At 44.8% G+C, this 20,592-nt stretch overlaps 1 protein-coding gene across 1 annotated transcript in view; it reads left to right on the forward strand.

The window, feature by feature from the left end:
* LOC128302342 (cyclic nucleotide-gated cation channel alpha-3) overlaps positions 1–20,592 on the forward strand; it is a 72,136-nt gene that overhangs the window by 16,140 nt on the left and 35,404 nt on the right. The window contains exons 3-5 of the mRNA XM_053039147.1: positions 13,308–13,496; positions 16,763–17,117; positions 18,804–19,621. Of these exons, the coding sequence (XP_052895107.1) occupies positions 13,308–13,496; positions 16,763–17,117; positions 18,804–19,621 (1,362 nt within the window). The remainder of the gene's footprint in view (positions 1–13,307; positions 13,497–16,762; positions 17,118–18,803; positions 19,622–20,592) is intronic.

Below are 20,592 nucleotides of genomic sequence, written 5' to 3' on the forward strand. Positions count from 1 at the left end.
TTGGACATTGGGAGGGAGGGCCTCCTACCCCCCCCCCCCCCCTCTCCCCTTCACCCCCTCGTCCCCTCACTGTAGTGGAAATAAGCAGGGAAGCTGGTGAAGTATCCGTTTTCTATTTACCCTGCGGAAAATGGAAAATGTCGCAGCCCTTGATGGAGCTCCCATTTGGTTTATACGGAGCGGAGGGGAGGCAGAGGAACATAATGGATGGCTGGGTGCGGTTTCGGGGGGAATGGCCCGACTGGTGGAAAAGCGAAGGCCCGCAGGGAGAGAAATTGTTACCGTTTGCGACGATTACATCATCGTCGTCGTGCTTCGCTTCGTTTGCGCTAAAAATAGGTCCCAGTCATCGTGTCCTTCGGCGTGGGTTTTCCATCCTGGCTGGCTACCTCCCCCCTTTTAGAGGCCCACGATGGTTCTGTTTGGTGGCGAGCGTCAACGCAGAGGGGCAGAACTTCAGATTGGAACACAAAATTGGGGGAGACTGCTTGCTTCCGTAACCTGCAAATAGCATGGAATCGCGATGTTCGATCATTGTTCTTTCCCTTCTAATATCGCGATTATGCTTCTCGCGATTTCCTTAATGCTTCACATAGTAAATCGTTTTTTTAAAGACAGCGGCTAAAAATTACATCGTGTTCTGATCCAGCACAGTGGTCACATCTCTGAAATGTTCCTGCTAATGTCATTCAAATCGAGGATTTTCCTAGAGGTGTGCCATCCAGTGGTGGAAAACAAAACGATGTATGGACATCAGCGTGTCTCACCCTGTTGTCAGTTCCATCACATTACAACCAACCGTTGGAAGCAACCAGATATTGCTGTCATCGTTGGTTCTCTCTCATCCAACGCTTTGGTAAATGGAAAAGGACGCCACAGCCGGAATTAACACAGTGCGGCACGGTCCCCCGAAAGCAACCAGACTGAAAACGTCATATCGAGTGTGCCCAACAGCGTGAGTTATGGTCCGTTGCATATTTTCCCCACCGTCCGATTTTGGAGTGGCCCGAGTGCGCCAAAAGAAATTAACCTCCGTGGGACCATTTGCACGATTCGGATGGTTCTGGTGCGCAGGGGAAAGCGCCACCGTCAGGGCAACTCCTGGCAGGCAGGCAGTCTTGAACTTTCGACTCCCGTCCCGGGCTAGCAGCGGTGTTTGCTAGTTGCCGCCACTGTTGAAAATGTAATTAAATTAATTAACAGTGGAAAATGAAAAGCTTTTGCTACTGCACTGTGCTACTGCACACTGCGCGTGCTGGATCATTCTGCTGCTACTGAAGTGAAGTCGCGACACCTAGGGGAAAAGCGAGCAGACAAAATTACGGACACGTCGCAACATTTGGAACCCGGGGCTGGTGGAAGTTAGTGAGTGTTTTGTGTGTCGTTTTTTTGCTGCTTTTCTTTTCATTCCTCTTTGCGCACGTATCCGAATTGTTCACGCGAAAGATGACCTCGTTGTTTGTAGCCGGTGGTATCCTGAACTCCCCGGAGGATGCTGATTTTGGAGTGGCTCTATCCATCGCGCAGTGGCGCGATAATGAGCGAGGGTAATATGAATACGCCAGTTGAGTTGGGGACTGTTTTGACCGACCCCTGGCCGTAGTGGATTGGATTTCTGTTGAACTGTCTAGCTCAAAAAGGTGGGTTGGCAATTTCGAACGCAGTAAGTCGTGGCTTTTTGAGTGATAAATTAGTTTCCCGCTGTGCGATTTGGAAATGTCAACGTGGAACAAAAGCTTCATAACACACGGGAAGTCAGAAGCTTCTTTCATTGTACTAGTGTACTTCAGGTACTTTCCAGTTGCGAGGACTTACACAAGACACACCTTTTTAATGAGCGGAGCCATTGGAACTCGCTACGCAAGACATATTGCGCTCGGTGGATTGGAGTATATGGAACCATAAAATATGTTATCCATCATTCGTCAGCTAGTGAAACAACACATTCCCACCATTCTGATACATTTACCTGGTTCCATACCTGCCGGTGACACCAAAACCCGATTCCACTTGGAAATTCACAAACAGCTCGTCGCAGATGACGGATGACAAATGGACTACTTAATGCGGCCCTCGATGCTTCAATCTCTCACAACAGGCAATGGTCGCTCGTCAGGTCGCGCCGTGGCAAAGAACATCACCGTTGTCATCTGGGTTCGGGTTCGGGATGGAATAAATTTTCTAAATCCAGTCGATTATTCAATCTGCTGGCAAAAAAACAGTGAACTTCTTTGTGCTGCGCTTACCGCTCGTCGGTCGCTTTCGACTAGAACTAGACCGTAGAATGTGTGGAAAATTTCCAGTGCCAAAGATCATTTCGGACCATTTCAACAGGTTTCTAAACGTGGTCCAAATTCCGCTGTCAACAATCATGTTTTAGCGGCAAAGCTATATTAATCTATAGCTAGTACAGCAATTTTGCTCGTAACCTACCGCAACATTTCTTCAAAAAACTACCAGTTTCCGAATGTTTAGTACCAGGAGAGCATACACGGAAGAGGTAACACCTAGTACAGCAATTTTGTACGAAAACCGCCGAAAGGTATGCAACACTACCTTTCCCGTGGAGAAAATTTTCTTCGAAAACTACTAGTTTCCAAATGTATAGTACCAGGAGAGCATCCACAGAAGAGGTAACGCCTGGTACAGCAATTTTGTTCGATAACCGCCTAAAGGTTTGCAATGTTTAAACACTAACTTTCCATACCGCAAGATGTCGTGCAAGATGGCGCCCAACTTCGCATGCAATGTTGAGCAACACTGCATACAACAAACTTGCATGCAAGTTCCTGCATGCAATTTCTTGTATGCAAGTTCTACCAAGTTGCGCGCCATCTTGTGCACCATTTTGCGCGCCATCTTGTTCGGCTGATACCAGGTGTCACCTCTTGACAAACATGTTCTCCTGGTATCGGTAATCTGAAAACAGCTGGTTTTTTATGGAATTTCGTACCAGCCGACGGAGAGTTTGTGCGAGATGAAGGATGCTGCCCGTTTCATCCATCTTCCTTACGGGTTTACGTTACGGGTAACGGAAACATCAAATGGTGTTGAAAAATGAACAATTTCAACAATTTCCACACCTTCGCTGGTCGGAGGTGTTTTTATAGGGTTACAGCTAGCCCGCTTTATTCTTCCGGTGATTGCATGACACATGAACTATAAGACAAGACAAGCCAGCACCAAGAATCCTCTGGGAAGCTTCAGTATCTGGAGTATATTAAAACATCTCCATAGCCATAGGTTCGCATCGTCCGAAACCAGGGAACAGCAGAAACGAGGGCGAACCGGGCCGGATTCTAGTAGTGAAATTTAATATTCCGATTTCCGTAGAATTTTCCCCCCGTGTCTGCGTCAGCCCTTTATGGTTGGCGATGGTTGAGTGATTGTTTTGGGAATATGAATATCGATCAGTTTGTGTATCGTGCGGCATCGCTCGTCCGCAATGCTGTACATGCTACCGGAATGCTTACGGGCTGCCACGCTGTTTGATGAAGTGAAATGAAGATTTAGTGGTTTTTGTGGTAAAAGCAACCGGTTTCGTCGGCTGTAGTGCTGTCGGTTTTGCAGTGTGCTTTACACACGGCGGTGCGAGGTATTTAAAATGATCCCTGAAAACACTTTGCACGAGACATATCACACCACCATGTGGAGCACTGACGATGGGGATGAGTTATGCAGGGAGGATGCCTGGGAGGGATTGGGAAGTTCCGGGTGGTAAAATATTTGTTTTAATCAAGCAGCACTTAGCAGGATGTTGACAAATTTCTATAGGACTATTTATGAGCTTTTACCGAGATATTCGTGTACGAACAAAGCGCAGGGTTAGGGTAAAAAATGTGTTAAAAAATTTATTTGCCATTCGTTCGTGTGTCTAAAAGCACATCTTCATCTGCATAGTCAATTGCATTGTAGAATAGAATTTTTCAGTTCCCAGTCATTTCATGTAGCCCCACCCGCCGTTAGGATGGGCTTAGTTCTCCTACCATTCCGGCAATATCTGTTCCAACCACACTAGGCCCTTATTTTCCTATTTATTTTTATCGTTGCTGTGCTGTCGAAAGCTCTCATGGAACATAAATTGAATTCAATCGATTTTGCATAAAATATCGATTGCCGATGCTCGATGCTGGACAAAGTTTTTTTTTGTACAAACCGATGTGTGCCCGATGCACGGTTTCGAATCCGGCCAAAATTCCCGTACTCCGTTCCGTGCCGATTCACGAACATTCGGGACGTCAAAACGTCAGCACGAAATTAATATTCATGGTTGAGCTGTGTTGTATCGGTTGGCGATCTCTTTCAGCTTCCGACCGCACACTTCCAGCGGTATCCTTCTCTCTCTCACACACACTCCTCCATCCTAGGCCACCCTCGTCCCTTTTCTCGTCCAGATTACCATTTGCCTATCATTGGCCAGGCGGGCATAAATCATTCAATTTGCAATTTTGCTTGCACACACACTAATCGTTTCTTACACATCCGCAAGCCGGCGATGATGCTGACGGATTGTGTCCGTGGTGGCAGCGTGCAATGCAAGCAAATGTTCCCATGTTCATGTTCCGAATGGGGAGTTTTGCTATGTGTAAAAACTTCAGCCTTCCGCCAAGATATGACTTGCCGAAAGCTGTTTGAGACAAATTTAAATACATCCGTATCCTTGCTCCCCAAACACAGACACACCGCCTCCTATCGGTTGGGCATTGAGAACAAAAGACCCACCGAGGGATGCAGATGGAGTTTGTGTTTTTTTTAAACCGGAGGGAAAAGAAAGTCAGTTACTTCCTTACGGTTGGTCGACAAAATGTACACCGAGCACCGAGCCAGGGAACTGATAATTTCTTTCCTTGCAGAGTGTGAAATGTGGCTTACGGTAGGTGAAAACTCATTTGAATAATTAGAAACTCACAGCAGAGGGCGTAGCAAACCTTTCCGTCAGAAAATTTCCATCTCTAACTGTCGGGCTGTGGCAGATGGGGGGGGGGAGGGGGGAAAGAAAACAACATTTCCCGTCCAATTTGCCGAACAAACACACGAACACACCGGAAGGCCACCTCAAGCAAAACACAACACATCCTCTGTTTGAGCTTCTTTTAAAGTAACCCTTTTGCGCTTCCCTTCCCTGGGTTGCCCGGAATAACCTCGCCACGCCGAAAGGCCGCATTTTTTTGTGTCACGCCTTTCCAAAAGGATTTCGTTCCCGACGCAACGGAAGCTTGCCGAGCCGAGCTTTGCTTGTTTCACCGTGGATGAATAGCATGAAGGATGTGTAAATTATATTTCTCGATTGTTGGACGAGTGTTTTGTTGCTTTTTTCAGTTTCGCCACGCTTTTTCACCAGAAGAGTTTTCCTTTGTTTGTGACCCAGGAGCTCCGGTGAACGCGAGCACGGAATTTCGAATTCCGTGAAAATAATGCAACGGACTAAAAAAAAACGGGGAAAAACACATAAAATGTTAAATACAAAAGTAAAATCCCTTGTTGAATACTTCTGATGAGATGGAAAAGAAAATTACGAAGCGTTAAATGGGCGTACGCGTTAGAGGAAAAATAAGCGAAAGGATGATTTGAACATTCCGCATGTCAAAACTGGCAGTTGCAATTTAATGCTGTTGGGGTTAGCATAACAAAGGAACAGTTAAACCTAGCGTTATTGTTATGGAATGTAAGAATTGCAATAAGCGTATCGGTTTTTTTACTTATTTAACAAAAGCTAATGTCAAATTTCTGAGCTTCCAACAAGTGAACGTACTGTATCGTGCATTATACCAACTATGGTTTTTGGTTCAAGATTTCATATTTTTCTTATTAGTGGATTTTGTAAATATTGTATTTAAAACACTAATTCAGATTAGTAGTCAACTCTCGTAGGATATATGAGTCCTTATAGATTGAAAATTCGTTGATTAATCATTTATAAATTGTAGTAGTTTCACACGCCAGAACTGGTACAAAATCTCATCAAGACGATATCCCTCTTACGTATTACCAGTGGAGGATCAATCCCCTTGGAGGCCCAGGGCGGAATTTTTCAAGGGGGCCAATAATTTTGCTACGGCATTATCGGTGTTAGGGAGATGTACTTCAAACATGATGTAACAACACCAGCAAAGTCTCGGAAAGAAAGCTCCCTTGCATACATCTCAGAGTTCCGTTGCGTAGCCCTGTAAACCGGCCTAGTAAGCTAGTCTATAAATGAACGTTTGTATGCGCTAAGGAGAACCCTAACGCCACTACTTGAATCACATTTTCTACGATTTACGTACATTTACGATTCCTGATTAGTCCAACGCCTTCTACGATTTCTCGCCCAAGGTACAGTTTTCAATCGGTTTACTTTACGGTAACAATCAGAGAAATTTCTTAGAAACCTGTTTCGCTCATGTTGATGATTTAGGCGATGAACAACACCATTGTTTTCGGATTTGCGATACCAGGAAAGCATGTTTTTCAAGAGGTTGCAACTGCAGTGTGGAATAAATTCGCCCATCACTATTGCATTGCATACTATCAAACCTGTGAGAGCGATCGCTAATGCAAGGAAGAAGGTTGAAACGGAAAGTATCCCTCATCTCTCTCAAACTTCCCGTCGGCTGGAACGAAATTCCATACAAACCAGCTATTTTCAGACTGCCGACACCAGGAGAGCATCCACGGAAGAGGTAGCACCTAGTACAACAATTTTGGTCGAAAACCGCCGAAAGGTATGCAATGTTTATACACTAACTTTCCCGTTGGTCGTGAAAAATTTCTTCGAAAACTACCTGTTTCCGAATTTAAAGTACCAGGAGAGCATTCACGGAAGAGGTAGCATCTGGTACTGCGCCGTAAGGTATGCAATGTTTATACACTAACCTTGCAACCAACTTGCAACGCAATGCGCCGTAAGGTATGCAATGTTTATACACTAACCTTGCAACCAACTTGCAATGCAAGTTTGGTGCATGCAAGAAACTTGCAAGATGGCGCCCAACTTCGCACTTGCATGCAACAAACTTGCATGCAAAATTGTATGCAAGTTCTTGCAAGCAATTTATTGTTTGTATACAAGAGTATACAGAGTCAAGAGTGTATTGTTTGTATGCAAGATTGCATGCAAGTTTGTATGCAAGATTGCATGCAAGTTCTTGTATGCAAGTTCTTGTATGCAAGTTCTTGTATGCAAGTCTTGCATGCAAACTTGCATGCAAGTTTGTTGCATGCAAGTACGAAGTTGGGCGCCATCTTGCTGCAAGTTTCTTGCATGCACCAAACTTGCATAGCAAGTTGGTTGCAAGGTTAGTGTATAAACATTGCATACCTTACGGCGCAGTACCAGGAGCTACCTCTTCCGTGCATGCTCTCCTGGTACTTTAAATTCGGAAACTGGTAGTTTTTGAAGAAATTTTTCACGACCAACGGGAAAGTTAGTGTTTAAACATTGCATACCTTTCGGCGGTTTTCGACCAAAATTGCTGTACAAGGTGCTACCTCTTCCGTGGATGCTCTCCTGGTACTATACATTCGGAAATCCTGGTGCTAGGAAGATATTTTTCATCAATTATTTACCTTTTAAATTAATTTTTTTTGCTATAAATTAACTCAATTAAATTTTCAAAAATCGCACAATCAGCACAAATGTTTTGGGGCCTCTCAACACGGCAAGGCCCTAAGCGACCGCCTACTCCGCCTACCGTTTGATCCGCTGCTGCGTATTACTATCCTGCTACTGGCATTATAATATTAATAATAATAATAATAATAATAATTATTATTATTATAGTTTAGGTTATTTATTCGAAAATTGTTTGCAACTCAAGCTATACAAACATTACAATAGAACTAACCGTAATCTAAGTAAAAATACAGTAAAGTGCAGGAGCTTACAATAGATTTAGAAACCAAAAATGCGTATGATGCGTTAAATGACTTCAGAATCCTTGAGAATTATTTATTTATTTTTATTTATTTCCATTAATGATCAATTTAATTTTTTATTCCATCAATAGGGCCAAGGTTCTATGGTCGATATATTTTTCGAAATTGATCCTTGTGAACAAATGATAGAAATAAAAAAAATGTTTTAACCCAATGTTGCCTGAATAGACTTTCAAGACGGAAAAAACCTTTGCGAATTGTCAAAGTTTGCATAGAATCCATTCTATTTTGCAAGGATTCTATTGAAAAATCAAACACTTGAACAACTAATCTAACAACCTGAAAAGAAGAATGAAAAAATTATCTCAACTTTGCTGATTGAATTAAAATCTCAATCAAGAAAAATAATCTGTAAATACAGGAAGAAGATACTCTCTAGGACCCTACGTGTATTAAAATGATCGCATCGGCACGAAATTTATCGACGTATGCATACATAACATCACATCAGTGTATATGTAATATGCTAAGTATTTTTAATATACCACATAAATATTTGTATGTTAAATATGATTTTACTCTCGTAAAAGTTCTCATAAAATTTTAAACTGTGATAAAAATTACAATTGTAGCAATACGGCCTGGCCGTCTATGAATAAATAAAAAAAAAAAAATAAAAAAAAAAATTACAATTGTTTTCATTTACTTCTTCATGATTTATTTTGGTTCTATGGTTTGATCTAATTTTGATCTTAAATCTATCATCACCATTATTGATTTGAATCAATTCACACAAGTCTAGCCAAATTTAAGCAACTGTTTCATGTTGGCTTAACTTTTTCATTGACTTCAAAAATCAACTACCCTACGCGATGCCCCCTTATCGGAATGTCGTTGCGAAAGGCGTAAATTTGCACCCAATGGACCCCGCTACACGAGTATCCTCTTAACGGTGGCAGGAACCACTTTTTTCTCCGTAACGCAATCCCATCCACTCTTGTTAGTACGAATCCGTGGCGCGATTGTGAGAAGTTTTAATCAAAAGGCAACCGTGTCCCGTGGCCCAAGGTAGCGCCATAAAATTTACGCATTATTACCTTCGCTCGTGAAGGGGGCGGTGAATTTCGTTCGAACTACGCTCAATTGATGCGAAAAAGGGTAGTTGAGCGAATACTGTTGGGAAGTGTGTTCGATTTGGCACTGGTTGGGTGTTCACTCCATCTTCGCACCAGGACGCATAAGAGCGGGAGTGCGCCTGGTTGCCTTATTCTGGGGTTGGGTTTTGGGCGCCACACAATAGCGTTATCGCCCAACATTCCTTCAAACGATCTCACGGCCTCGGGGGTTGTTTTTTTTTCTTGCCAGGAACCGCTTGTGAAACGGTGTGAGTTAGTGAGCCCTTTGGGGGGAATTCGTTAGGGCGTTACCGCTCCAACCAACACTCCCGGTTCCCGTTCCTCCCAAAAAACAGGTGAAGGAAAGAGCCATTCATTAACTCAGCACTTCTTTTATTTAGTTTCGGTATCCCTTTGTTTCGCCGAAGACGCCAGTCGGTAGCGGTGGTTCGGTGGATGGTGGTGGCAGGCTTTTTGGATAGAGTTTTTCCTCTCCCCTTTTTTCGCTGCAGTTGCGGTTCGCTAGTTCACATTTCACGTCTCGAACGTGATCCTCGGTTGTCGGATGCTGTTACCGGATTCTTCCATCAGGCGCGCTGGGAGTTTGGTCGATTGCAGTGGATGGAGTTGGCATGTTGTCACCGAAAGGATAAACGAAACCGGGGGCTTTTTCCTATCGTTATTCCGGTACCGTTGCTGGAGCCCATTGGATGCCATTCAGAAGTGGTGGTGGTGGTGGTGGTGATGGTCTGACGCAAGACGCGCGTTGACTTTAGTGGATAAATTCTGTGCACACCTTTTCTGCCGAGCAAAGGACGACAGGTGACAGGGAACGCTTTCCCCCCTCGTCCAAAAAGAAAACAGATTTTCCTTTCCTTCTTCCCCGGTTGGGTTTTGCTGAGCGCCAAATTTTGGAACCTTTTTAACCCTGCTGCCCTGGGTGTTTTGGGGCGAAATATTTTCGATTTCCATTCCCTACCTCGTATCGTACGTACACCATTCTGCCGGAAGTTCCTTAGCCATTCGGGGTTGATCGCACGCAAAAAACATACTGAATATTGGATTTATTTTGGTTTTTTTTTTGGTTTCGTTGTTGCTTCTCTTTGATGCGGTGATGCCCTTGAGCTCGGCTCAAGCATCCATCGAGCATGTGAGTGCGAGCGCGTTTGTTTGTTGTTTGTTCTGACGCCAGGCCGGTGTATTGGGCTGTTTTGATATCGCTTACAGCACAACCCCCTAACCGAAAGGTGCCATCTAGCCATCTTGTGGTGTATTTGTTGACTGAACTTAATCAGAACGCTCGGAAAAGGAAACATCTTTCCCCCCCCCCCCCCCCCCCCACCAGGTGCCATCGAGCGAAGAGGGTGTCTTAAGGTTTGATTAGAAGCGATAGCGTGAATAAGAGTGATAAAGAGATAAAAGAAACTCCGCAGCATAATCCGCTGAGGCTGCATTCCGGTTGCGGAAGCTGGTGGCTTCCTGCCACCAGTGAAACGATAAATGAAATTAAAAAGAAACACCAGCAAAGCAGTGCCCAAAAACCTGTAACAATGAGCAAAATGAGGAGGAAAATGTGGCAAAAGTTTAAAATCCCCACGTTCGTCACTGTGGGAGAATGCAAAATTAAATTCTAAATTTGTCAAGATCAAGGGAAGCCCTTAAATAATTCCCTGCTGGGGCGTTTGCTGAATTAGCTGCTCCACTGTGTACAGTTTGCGTTCGGTCGTACGGTGAAACTGTACGGCGAAAACTAGGACGATACCCAGCCACTTCCAGCACGAGTTGTACGAGTTCGAGGGCCCAGCCGCCGGTTCGTCCGTACGAAACAATATACCGCCCGAGCAGACGGGTGGCTTCCTTCCATGGCATCGACAAACCTCCGGGCGAGCATGGCAGCCGAAAGTCCGAAAGCTGCTGACTTTAATAATTGCTCCCGCTTTCAACGTCCTACCCACCGCTTGCAAACCGGCATCATCCCTCCGGGATCATATTGACGTGAAGCTACACTTCACAAAGTTTCTCATCGCGCGAACTTTGGTACCGTCAACGCAAGGGGACGCCGGATCGCGGCCGAATGGACGTGTGGCGTGTGCGGGCGAAACATCACGCCGCTCGGGACCCATAGGGTGGAAAATTGTAGCTGCTGAACCTTAAATTGAATAAGAAGACCAGCACGCTACGTCACACCGCGCAAGGAACGGTGCTGCCGGGGGTTGCTGCGAGTGTGCAGCGGGGCAACCGTTGAGATTTAACTGTCGTTTGCTGTTGATGACGGTTTGACGCTAACAAAGAGAACGAAAAACGGGAAGGAACCGATCGGCCAATCGGTTGTATGGCGTTACGTGCGCGTGCCAAATCCTCTACCAGCAGGGTTGTTTAGGTACGGAACGGTTGCGGTTTTCCTTTCAACCCCGGGATGTTACCCGGGTTTTGGTCAAATATATGCCAAAGCTAGCCAATATTTGAACTATCTTTCCATTTTTTAAGCTCCAGTCGAAAAAAGAAACACAGATACCGACTTCCGTGTGCGTGTGGCTGTGTGTGTGCTTTGATGTTCGCTCCACGGAAAGAAAAAGGGTTCCACAAAAAAGGGGCACAAAACGTGTTACCTACGCCGACGATGCGAGATTGAAGGCGACGTCGATCTTGATCGACGGGATGGTTTTAGTTTTGTAAATATCATCGATGACCTTTGACGGAGGACGGTGGATTTCGTGGAAAAAAAACCCCGAAAGCACGCCCTCGCCGATGCCGGCAATTTCGGGGTACGAGTATTGGAAATGGATAAATTCCGATGTGTCAACAACAATCTGGCCTGGTTGATGGTGTTTATTCTGCTGCTGAGTGTGCTGCTTTGTACACTTTTCGTCAATATCGGGAAAATAAGGGGCATGTTAGTAGATGAACATTTAGCTTAACTTTTTCAAAGTGAAGAATCAAATCTAATGCACGGCCTGTATGTCTGTGGCTCTTCGTTGCTAAAAGCACATATTTTATAAAACTTAAAATTTCAATAGAGCATCATCTTCCGGGCAGCTTTTTTCCATTCCAACCATTACACAGACGCCCAAACGGCCGTTTAGTCGTACGATAACAGAAAGAAGACATTTGCTGAATGCCAATTTAACGGCAAATTGGCTCTCTGAAGGCCAGCTTCCTGGCCGGCAGTTGTTTTGTTCGCCTTCGTTTATTTCTCTTTGCCTTTCTTTTTTTTTAAAAAAAAAGGGCAAAAGTTTTGCTCATCGTTTCCGGGCGTTGAAACGGGATCGATTAATCGGCGGAACTTAATAGCGTCCCTCTGCCAAGCAAAGAAAAACAACGGCACGGCGCGGAATGCTGGGTGGTCGAAATTCGATGGACCCAAACCAAAAAAGAAGGAAGTAAAAACTAAACCCACCGAACCTTTGGCACGGGTGTGTGTGTTTCGTTTCCTTAATGCTTGCAAGTTGTTTTCCTTCTTCCGGCCAAAAGTTTCGGTAGCTTTTGTGGGATGCTGGGATGAAAGAAAATGTTTCCGAATTAGCATTTCTCAATTAGCATTCGGCAAAACATTCGGCCGTAGGTTGGCAATGTTTTCTGTCCCGTGTGTTTTCGTTTTTGTTTTTTTTTGTTTTTGTATTGCTAATGGCTAATTATACATATTTTATTTTCGTTTCGTTTTGTAAGCTATTAACCTGCTCCTGGTCCGATGGGATGGGACCAGAAAAGGAAGTTCATTTGCACCCTCTTACAAATGTGTTCCTGGTTTTGTGTGGGATCTGCTGGATACTATGGCGTGTTTACGCTGTGAAAATTAAATATGTATTTTTTTGTTTTTCAAAATGTTTTCATCAACCTTTTTCAACGCTAGCGCTTTTCAGCTAGTTGTAATGAAAAAAGTCTGTTTTGAATTTAAGTTGATAGTTTATGTAGATGCAAATTTCTTCATTTATCAAACACAATCCGCTTCTTATCGTCACATTGTTTCATCATAAAACACAGCATAGATTAATTGTAGAAAGGGAGTTGTGTTTTCCACTTTTTTCACAAATTTTCACTTTCCGATAGAAGGAACGAATAAAACCGTAGCTTTCCGAGCCCAAAACAGTTCATGTAGAACGGCTTTTTCCATCATTCATCCGTCCATCGTAATGCACACTAGCGTCCATTTTTGTTTTTTACCGCCCAACCGTCATCATCTATTCATGCACTGCTCCGTGTACCGTGCATCCGTGTAGGTGCATCCGTGCATCGTTTGTGTTTTCGCTGTTCGCTGCTGCAGCCCGTCCAACTCGGTGTCGGTCGCCGGCACACCAGTCTCCGTCACACTTACGGTTTCTTCTTTTCCCATTCTAGATGATGACGGGAATGCTAGTTTTGACAGCACGAAACTGTCGAGACATCACTCGCACTCTCTCAACGGTACGGACGCGGCAATAATGCACCTAGCGCCGCCACCGCTCGAAGCCGTCGGATCCGATTTCAATACCATTCAATCGTCCGCGGACCATAACCGAAACTCTGTGAGCCGCCAAAGTCTCATGGGTAAGCTTCGGCACACTGCTGTTTTTTTTGTGTTGGTTTGTGTTGGGATGTTGCTGTAGGTTGTGGTTTGGTAGTCGTTTGTTTGTTTTTTGTTTACTTGATCCTGAAGTTGCGTGTTGCTCCAGTCAAGTTGATCTGAATTTGTTTTGTGTTGCTTGTCGATTTGTACTTTTATGATGTGTCCATGGTCATGCCGCAGCTGCGAACGATTAGGGGAAAGGATGTTACACTTGCGTTTAGCCTATTTCATCTTTAGTTGAATGAAAATCCTGTTGGAATTGGAGTGCTGGCAGGAATAACATCGCGTGATGATTTTATAACATCCATCAAGTTAATCAAGCACGTTATGGAACAGAAGAACTTAACAAGACCTTTTCGAAACAAAAAAGTCTTCTAGCTGCATCAAGAAGCGCAACATATTTTTAGAGAGATCAAAGAGCAGAAGCTTCAATAATTATTGGAAAATGTAATGTAAAGTGCGTATTGATTGGGAACTGAAGTTCCTTGAAGTCTTGTACAGAGTTCATCACCCAATACAAAATGATTCCATCCAAATTCCTGGAAACCCTTTCATCATTGTCGTCTGAATTCCCTGTGTCCTGTGTGGTTCACGCTCATGAAGCATCCCCATAACACTTTCATTTAGCTTCATATCTTTCGCCCCGTTACGGGCGGAAAGTGCCTTTAATGGTTGGCGAAACCATCATATCCTTCCGCGCGTCTGCCATGGCCATCGCACGAATGCGGAGCGGGCATATCCATGAGGCCATCCGGTACGGTTGTGACTTCTTGTCACTCGAATAGCATGATCGTTACCATCGCCACCATCGTAATCATCGTTCCCATCGTTTTCCGTTCTGTGGGGTCTTTGTGTATCTGCATACTGTGCTGAGTTATTTCTGGTTTTGTCTCATCAGCAACACAAAACCCCCGGGCTCAACCAGACACGGTTTGGCGTTTGCACACTTCACAATCTTCCTGTGTTGCTGTGCCTACGGAAGCAATCTCGGGACGTCATTGGCAGGACGCATACACCACGATATTTCCGAAACTGGGCCGAAAAGAGAGAGAGAACGCAACCTATCAGAAACGATAAATTGGAATACATTATCATCCTTAAAACCATGCTCCGTTCGATAAATGTTATCTTTCGTATGCAGGCGTACCATATCATTAGGACGGTGTGTGTGTAGCCAGACATTCGACGATGGCGTAAGTGTAGGGCGTTGCGGGTTTTTCTTGCAGGACCTGCCACTCGGCCACTCAGTTTGGCTTCCGGAAATGCGGTGCCGAAAACAGTGCCAATTAGCGATAAAGACCGGATGTTGTTGATGTTGGCGTGTGTGTCGCTGATAAATTTGCGTCTTAATTTTTAATCGACTGATGTATGGCATGCAGAGGTATACATGCACCACCCAAGGAAAGGATGTGAATTTTCACGGTTTTTGGTGACGTGTTTCTAACGAATAATGTTTAAAATTTGTTAAAATAAAAAGATTTTAAAATAAAAAAAATTAGACAAAGAACAAATAGTATCTTTATCAGTAAAATTTGTGAATAAATAAATCCCTCTTCTACTTATCAGCAGCTAGGATCTGGCACCATTGTAAGCTACTCTGGCCATTTTTAACCTGTGATAAGCCAGTGGTGGAAAATTCTCACACACAAACGCATTAAATTTACTACACGTCCCAAGAGATGTGCGAAAAAAAAACCCACACACATACACACACAGAAAATCCGATCCGAGAAGGTTTTGCGCTCGAGACCCCGGGGGCTATAAAAAATAAAACAGCAGCATTGTTGTACGCCACGGATCAAACCCGACGGACGCAATCAAACCCCCGGGCAAACGAGATCCCCCTCTTTGGGTTACGCGCGCGGTCACTCATAAAGATACGCTGCGCGTACCAGGAAATACAAAATCCTCCTTTGTTTCGTTGGTGATTGAGGCATTGAGGAATTTGCGAAGTATGGCGCCTCCCCCCGAAAAAGCTCACAGAAGCTGCTAATGTATTTCCTGTCTTCCTTCATTTTTTTTTTGTTGGCGACGAAATTCGCATAACACTACAAGGACTGGTGCGTCGTCTCCCTTTTTTCATCTGCTTCATGGCTGCCGCTTGGCACTTGGGGGGCCCGAGTCTTGGGAAGGTGGTTGAAATTAAAGGGAAGTGAAGGACCGCACGGCCCTTTGTGCCACGATGTTAGCGGTTTGTGAGGGTGGAGATTTAGGTCGCTCGTAAAAATGACACCCACCGTTACACCCGCCTTTCCGTTGTCTGTTAATCTGGTAATGATGAGCTATGTGTGCATGTGCTATGGACAGGCAGATGAAACTGCGCACAACGGGTTGTGTTGTGTGGGTGTTGGTGTTAAAAAGTAGCAGAAGCCCATCCAGGCGTACCAGTGGAGCATTTGTTTTAATGTAGCGAAAAGGGATAAGCACACATCATCTGTTACCGATAGTAATAAATTTTACCGCCAGCAGCTTTTAGCCATGCTTGCGCACCTCACTGACTTTTTGGGAGACTTTAAACATTCGGTGCACGTCGAGGGTCAACCATCGGCTCGGCAAGTAATTTTAAATTTTTCCTTAAACACAATTTAAATATTGAAATACTTGGTTGTGACCAAGTAGCTCGGAGTTCAAGCTCGGAGTTCCGTCGGTGGGTTGATAAAATGCTTGTCTTGCGAACTCCATCACCCTCGGACCAACTCACTCGCAGTAGTACTTCCATTCTGGACGAAGAAGCGATATGATTATTGTGGCGCTTTCCATAATCATCCCGCCTTACGTTATCGTACAAGCAAAGGGAAGGTAGCATTGCTGCATTACAAAGAAAACAAGCATTACATTTACTCTTCACCTGCGCGACCTCCCTGTCCAATGCCCCGAGGGTGGCCCACAGAGCGGTAAAACTCCATACCCGACGCCTTTGTCACGTATGGGCAGAAAGTTAACCCTAACTTTTTACGACCGTGTTGATTTTATGGCACACTTACCCGGGACAGACTTTTACTTTCACTCGTTGTTTTATCTTGCCCTTGCTTGATTTCATTTCGCTCGTCTGCCGTCCCCCCCTGCTGGGAAAGTTCCCTCTGTACGAACACCGTATAGCGTATGTTTTTACGATTCCGTTTCTTTTAAGGAGTTGGATCGCTCCATCTTTTCGGCTAGCTTTTTAAGGAAGATCCCCATTAATGCTCGCGTTCCTGTGCGTTCTCGTCTCATGTCATCACTTTTTGTTTGTTGTTGTTGTTTGCAGATATCGTCAGTTCCAAGCTAGGCATGTCCGGCCCCCAGCTGGGCCAGAGCATATCGCAGCAAGGATTCTTCTCGTCCCGCGACAGCCTCGCGGCCTCCGGTACGTCCCGGCCCCTGCACTCCCATGTATCCGCCACCACCTCCGAGATGGATCTGTCCCGGAAGGACAGGAAGCGCGAGCGGAGCAAGCTGAAAGCGGGCGATCCACCGCTGCTCGGTTCCTGGAGCCGCACCGGGCCGCGCGAATCGAACGCGAACGCGATGGGACCGTGTGCGACCCGGGCCTCCACCAACCATCTGGCCGCACCGTGCGGAACCGGTACCGGCAGCACCTGCAACGGAGCGGATCGATACATGTAAGTTGGTACTGCGTGTTTTCGAGTGACAAGTGCGAGAGTTGCGATTGTTTCAGGATGCTTTTCAAGTTGCGAGTGAGATCACCAAGCGGGAGGTGTTGAAACTCTGCCACATTGTGGCTCGGGTGCGAATTGAAACTGATGCTGCTACAAAGTCTTCTCTAAGACTGATGAGTCTTACTGGAATTGGTAAAGCTTAATCCATTGCTGAAGTCTTGTATTTGTCGCGTTATATCGGGAATTCTTTCCGTTTTCTGGAACTCCTGCAAGTTGAAGCTGACTCTGTCTATCGCTCTTCGAGTTTCATAAGTTCTAGTCCGCTCACGGTCGGGCTCCGTCGTCTGCTATTGGATCAACAAATTTCCGGCTTTTCTGACGGATGCATCAACGCCATCATTTCATTCCAATTTGGGCCTATTACTCCTCCTCTGTCCATGTGGACAACTCAAAAGAACTTTACGGGCTATAAGAGATAATTTGAACAGAATCGAGATGCGGCTCCAGCTTTGCCACTTCTACTCGCAAACCCTGCAATTTTGCACAAGCCCTTGAAAAGTAAATAGGCTTTGCCTTCTACTTATATTGGTCTTTTTTATTTAATTAATAATGGCCTCAATTTTGCCACATGTGTTCAAAATTTTAGGAAAATCGAGAATTTGCATGCAGTTTCCATAAGACAGAGTTCCCCAACCATTTTAATACTGCGGACTACTTTGGTTCATTATGTTCATCGCAACCCACATGAGCAGGCTATGAGTGGGGACGGTCTATAAAAATGACAACAGTATGATGTTGATGTTCTTATATGTTGAGTAGAATAAATATGTATGCTTTTGTAAATTAAATCCACCAAAAAATCTCGCTTGGGATATTACCAGGTTTTCCGCGAATCAATTTTAATTATGCCACGGACCACAAATGGTCTACCGACCAGAGGTTGAAAACCACTGCTATAAAAGAATGGTGGACAAACAATTATCTTTAAAACATTTCATCAGAAAATAGCCTTTGAACTTTACAAAGCAATATTCGTTGTAATGCAATTTGTAATTTAAAATGTTTGCAATCTGAGAGTTTACCAAAAATTCTCAAATATTTAAACATGTTTGCCAATGTTGATTCCTACACAAAGAAACCCTTTTATTTCAATTCATTCGCTTTCGCTATTGTTTAAACTAATTGCAATGCAATACACAACCGTAACGTGTGGTCCTCATAGTTGTGGTGCAAATCGCCGACGAAACATTCGAACGAATGCATTTATATTTATCAATCATCAATAATCAATCATCATGATTCGATTATTGCACGGTGATTCTTCAATTGCCGCCCACTTTGTACGCGTTATGTACCATATTATTATTTCCATCATTTTTCAATTCGCACCCCTTTCAACCCTTTGCCACACGGTGCCGAACGGTTCGGCATGGAATGTATTAAATTGTCTATAGCATAATTTAAATTGTAGTGTGCTTTGCTCCATGCTGCGGGAATCAATTGTCTGCCATTGTTGCTCTACCAGCGACTTGCATTGAGTGTTATTACAACTTTAAAATTATTTGCTCCCGCCCGTGAGTGTTTTCTCACGTGCAAAGCTTTTCATGATTGAATAGTAATTAGTTTGTTTGTTTGTGTGTGTGCTTATTTTTCTCTTCCTCTCTCTCTCTCTTTCCTTCTCTCCCCCAGCTTTGGGCGACGTTCCGGATGTTCGACCTCGTCCCGAAAGTCAAACGGACGCCGGTGGTCGTTCGTGTTTGATCCGGCCGGCCGGCTCTGCTACTACTGGTCGATGGTGGTGTCGATGGCGTTCCTGTACAACTTCTGGGTGATCATCTACCGGTTCGCGTTCCAGGAGATAAACGGCGAATCGATCGTGCTGTGGTTTTGTCTAGACTACTTTTCGGATTTTTTATACCTCGTAGATATTCTGTTCCACTTCCGCACGGGTTACCTCGAGGACGGCGTGCTGCAAACCGACTCGACCAAGCTCCGGCAGCACTACATGAACTCGACGACGTTCTACATCGACTGCCTTTGTTTGTTGCCGTTAGATTTTTTATATTTATCGATAGGCTTCAACTCGATACTGCGCTCGTTTAGGCTAGTCAAGATTTATCGATTCTGGGCGTTCATGGATCGGACCGAGCGGCACACGAACTATCCGAATCTGTTCCGCTCGACCTCGCTGATACACTATCTGCTGGTGATCTTCCACTGGAACGGTTGTTTATATCACATTATCTATAAGAATAATGGTTTCGGCTCCAAGAACTGGGTCTACCACGACTCGGAATCGGCGGACGTGGTAAAGCAGTACTTGCAGAGCTACTACTGGTGCACGCTCGCCCTCACCACGATCGGGGACCTGCCGAGGCCCCGCTCGAAGGCGGAGTACGTGTTCGTTATCGCGCAGCTGCTGTTCGGCCTGATGCTGTTTGCGACCGTGCTCGGGCACGTGGCCAACATCGTCACCTCGGTCAGTGCGGCCCGGAAGGAATTTCAAGGTAAGTCAGTAAATTCAATTTGTTGACATATTACCACCCACCACCACCCACCACCCACCACCAGCTGGTCGCGAGCGGGCAAATTTCCCAGCACGACCACCACGTAAACATGTTTGTCTTGTGAGCAATTACACATCAGGAGCATGCATATTTAAAATGGATCCCTAATTGGGTTACATATGTTGCGAGTGAGGCAAAATATGGTACCATCCCATTAGATCCCGATATTTGTAAACAATCATCTGAAGCTTAGTTTGCACAACCGTTCGTTGGAGTTCATAAAGAACCTCCGATTCGTGCGCGACGTAGGGTGGTTGGGTGTATGTGTTATGTTAAAAATATGCAACCATTAGTTTTGTTCCAATGTTGTCGGCAACCAACATTTGTTTGCTGTAGGATAAATCTGTTTTTTTGTTATTTGGGTTGTTGTACTGTTGTTGCAAGATTTATCTGCCAATAACCGTCCCGATAACGGTGCGACATCGATAAATGTGCTCATCAAACTTTCCCGGCGGGAGGGTTCTGCTGCACAGTGTCTCCCGCAGCAGGAGCATCACCAGTCGGGGTACGGCCTTTATCAAACGGTTTTGTTTGGCGCATCAGTTTGAACGGTGAAAGGCACAAAAACAAAAAGCAGCATGCGCAAAAAAGGCAACGAAAACGAAGACAAAATACATAAACGCCGTCGCAACTAATACGGGGAAAAGTCGATTTCCGTGATGGATGATGGTTGTTCAAATTAAACACTCCTTTACTACAACCGAACCGAACGCTGTCCAGGGCCAATCGGTTCGTGGCACGGGGGAACCAATCCGGATTGTCAGCTATTTGCTATTCGATTTCGGTGCTTTCCGGTCATTTCTGCAGAGTGCTTTTGTTTGGGTTAGTGGATGGGCCAGATCGCAGCAGCCGACGGTGCGGAGATAAATTTGAATAAACAATGAAATAAAAATTTATTTCCACCGATCATC

Source organism: Anopheles moucheti, chromosome 3 (assembly GCF_943734755.1).
Source record: "Anopheles moucheti chromosome 3, idAnoMoucSN_F20_07, whole genome shotgun sequence".
Taxonomy (NCBI): domain Eukaryota; kingdom Metazoa; phylum Arthropoda; class Insecta; order Diptera; family Culicidae; genus Anopheles; species Anopheles moucheti.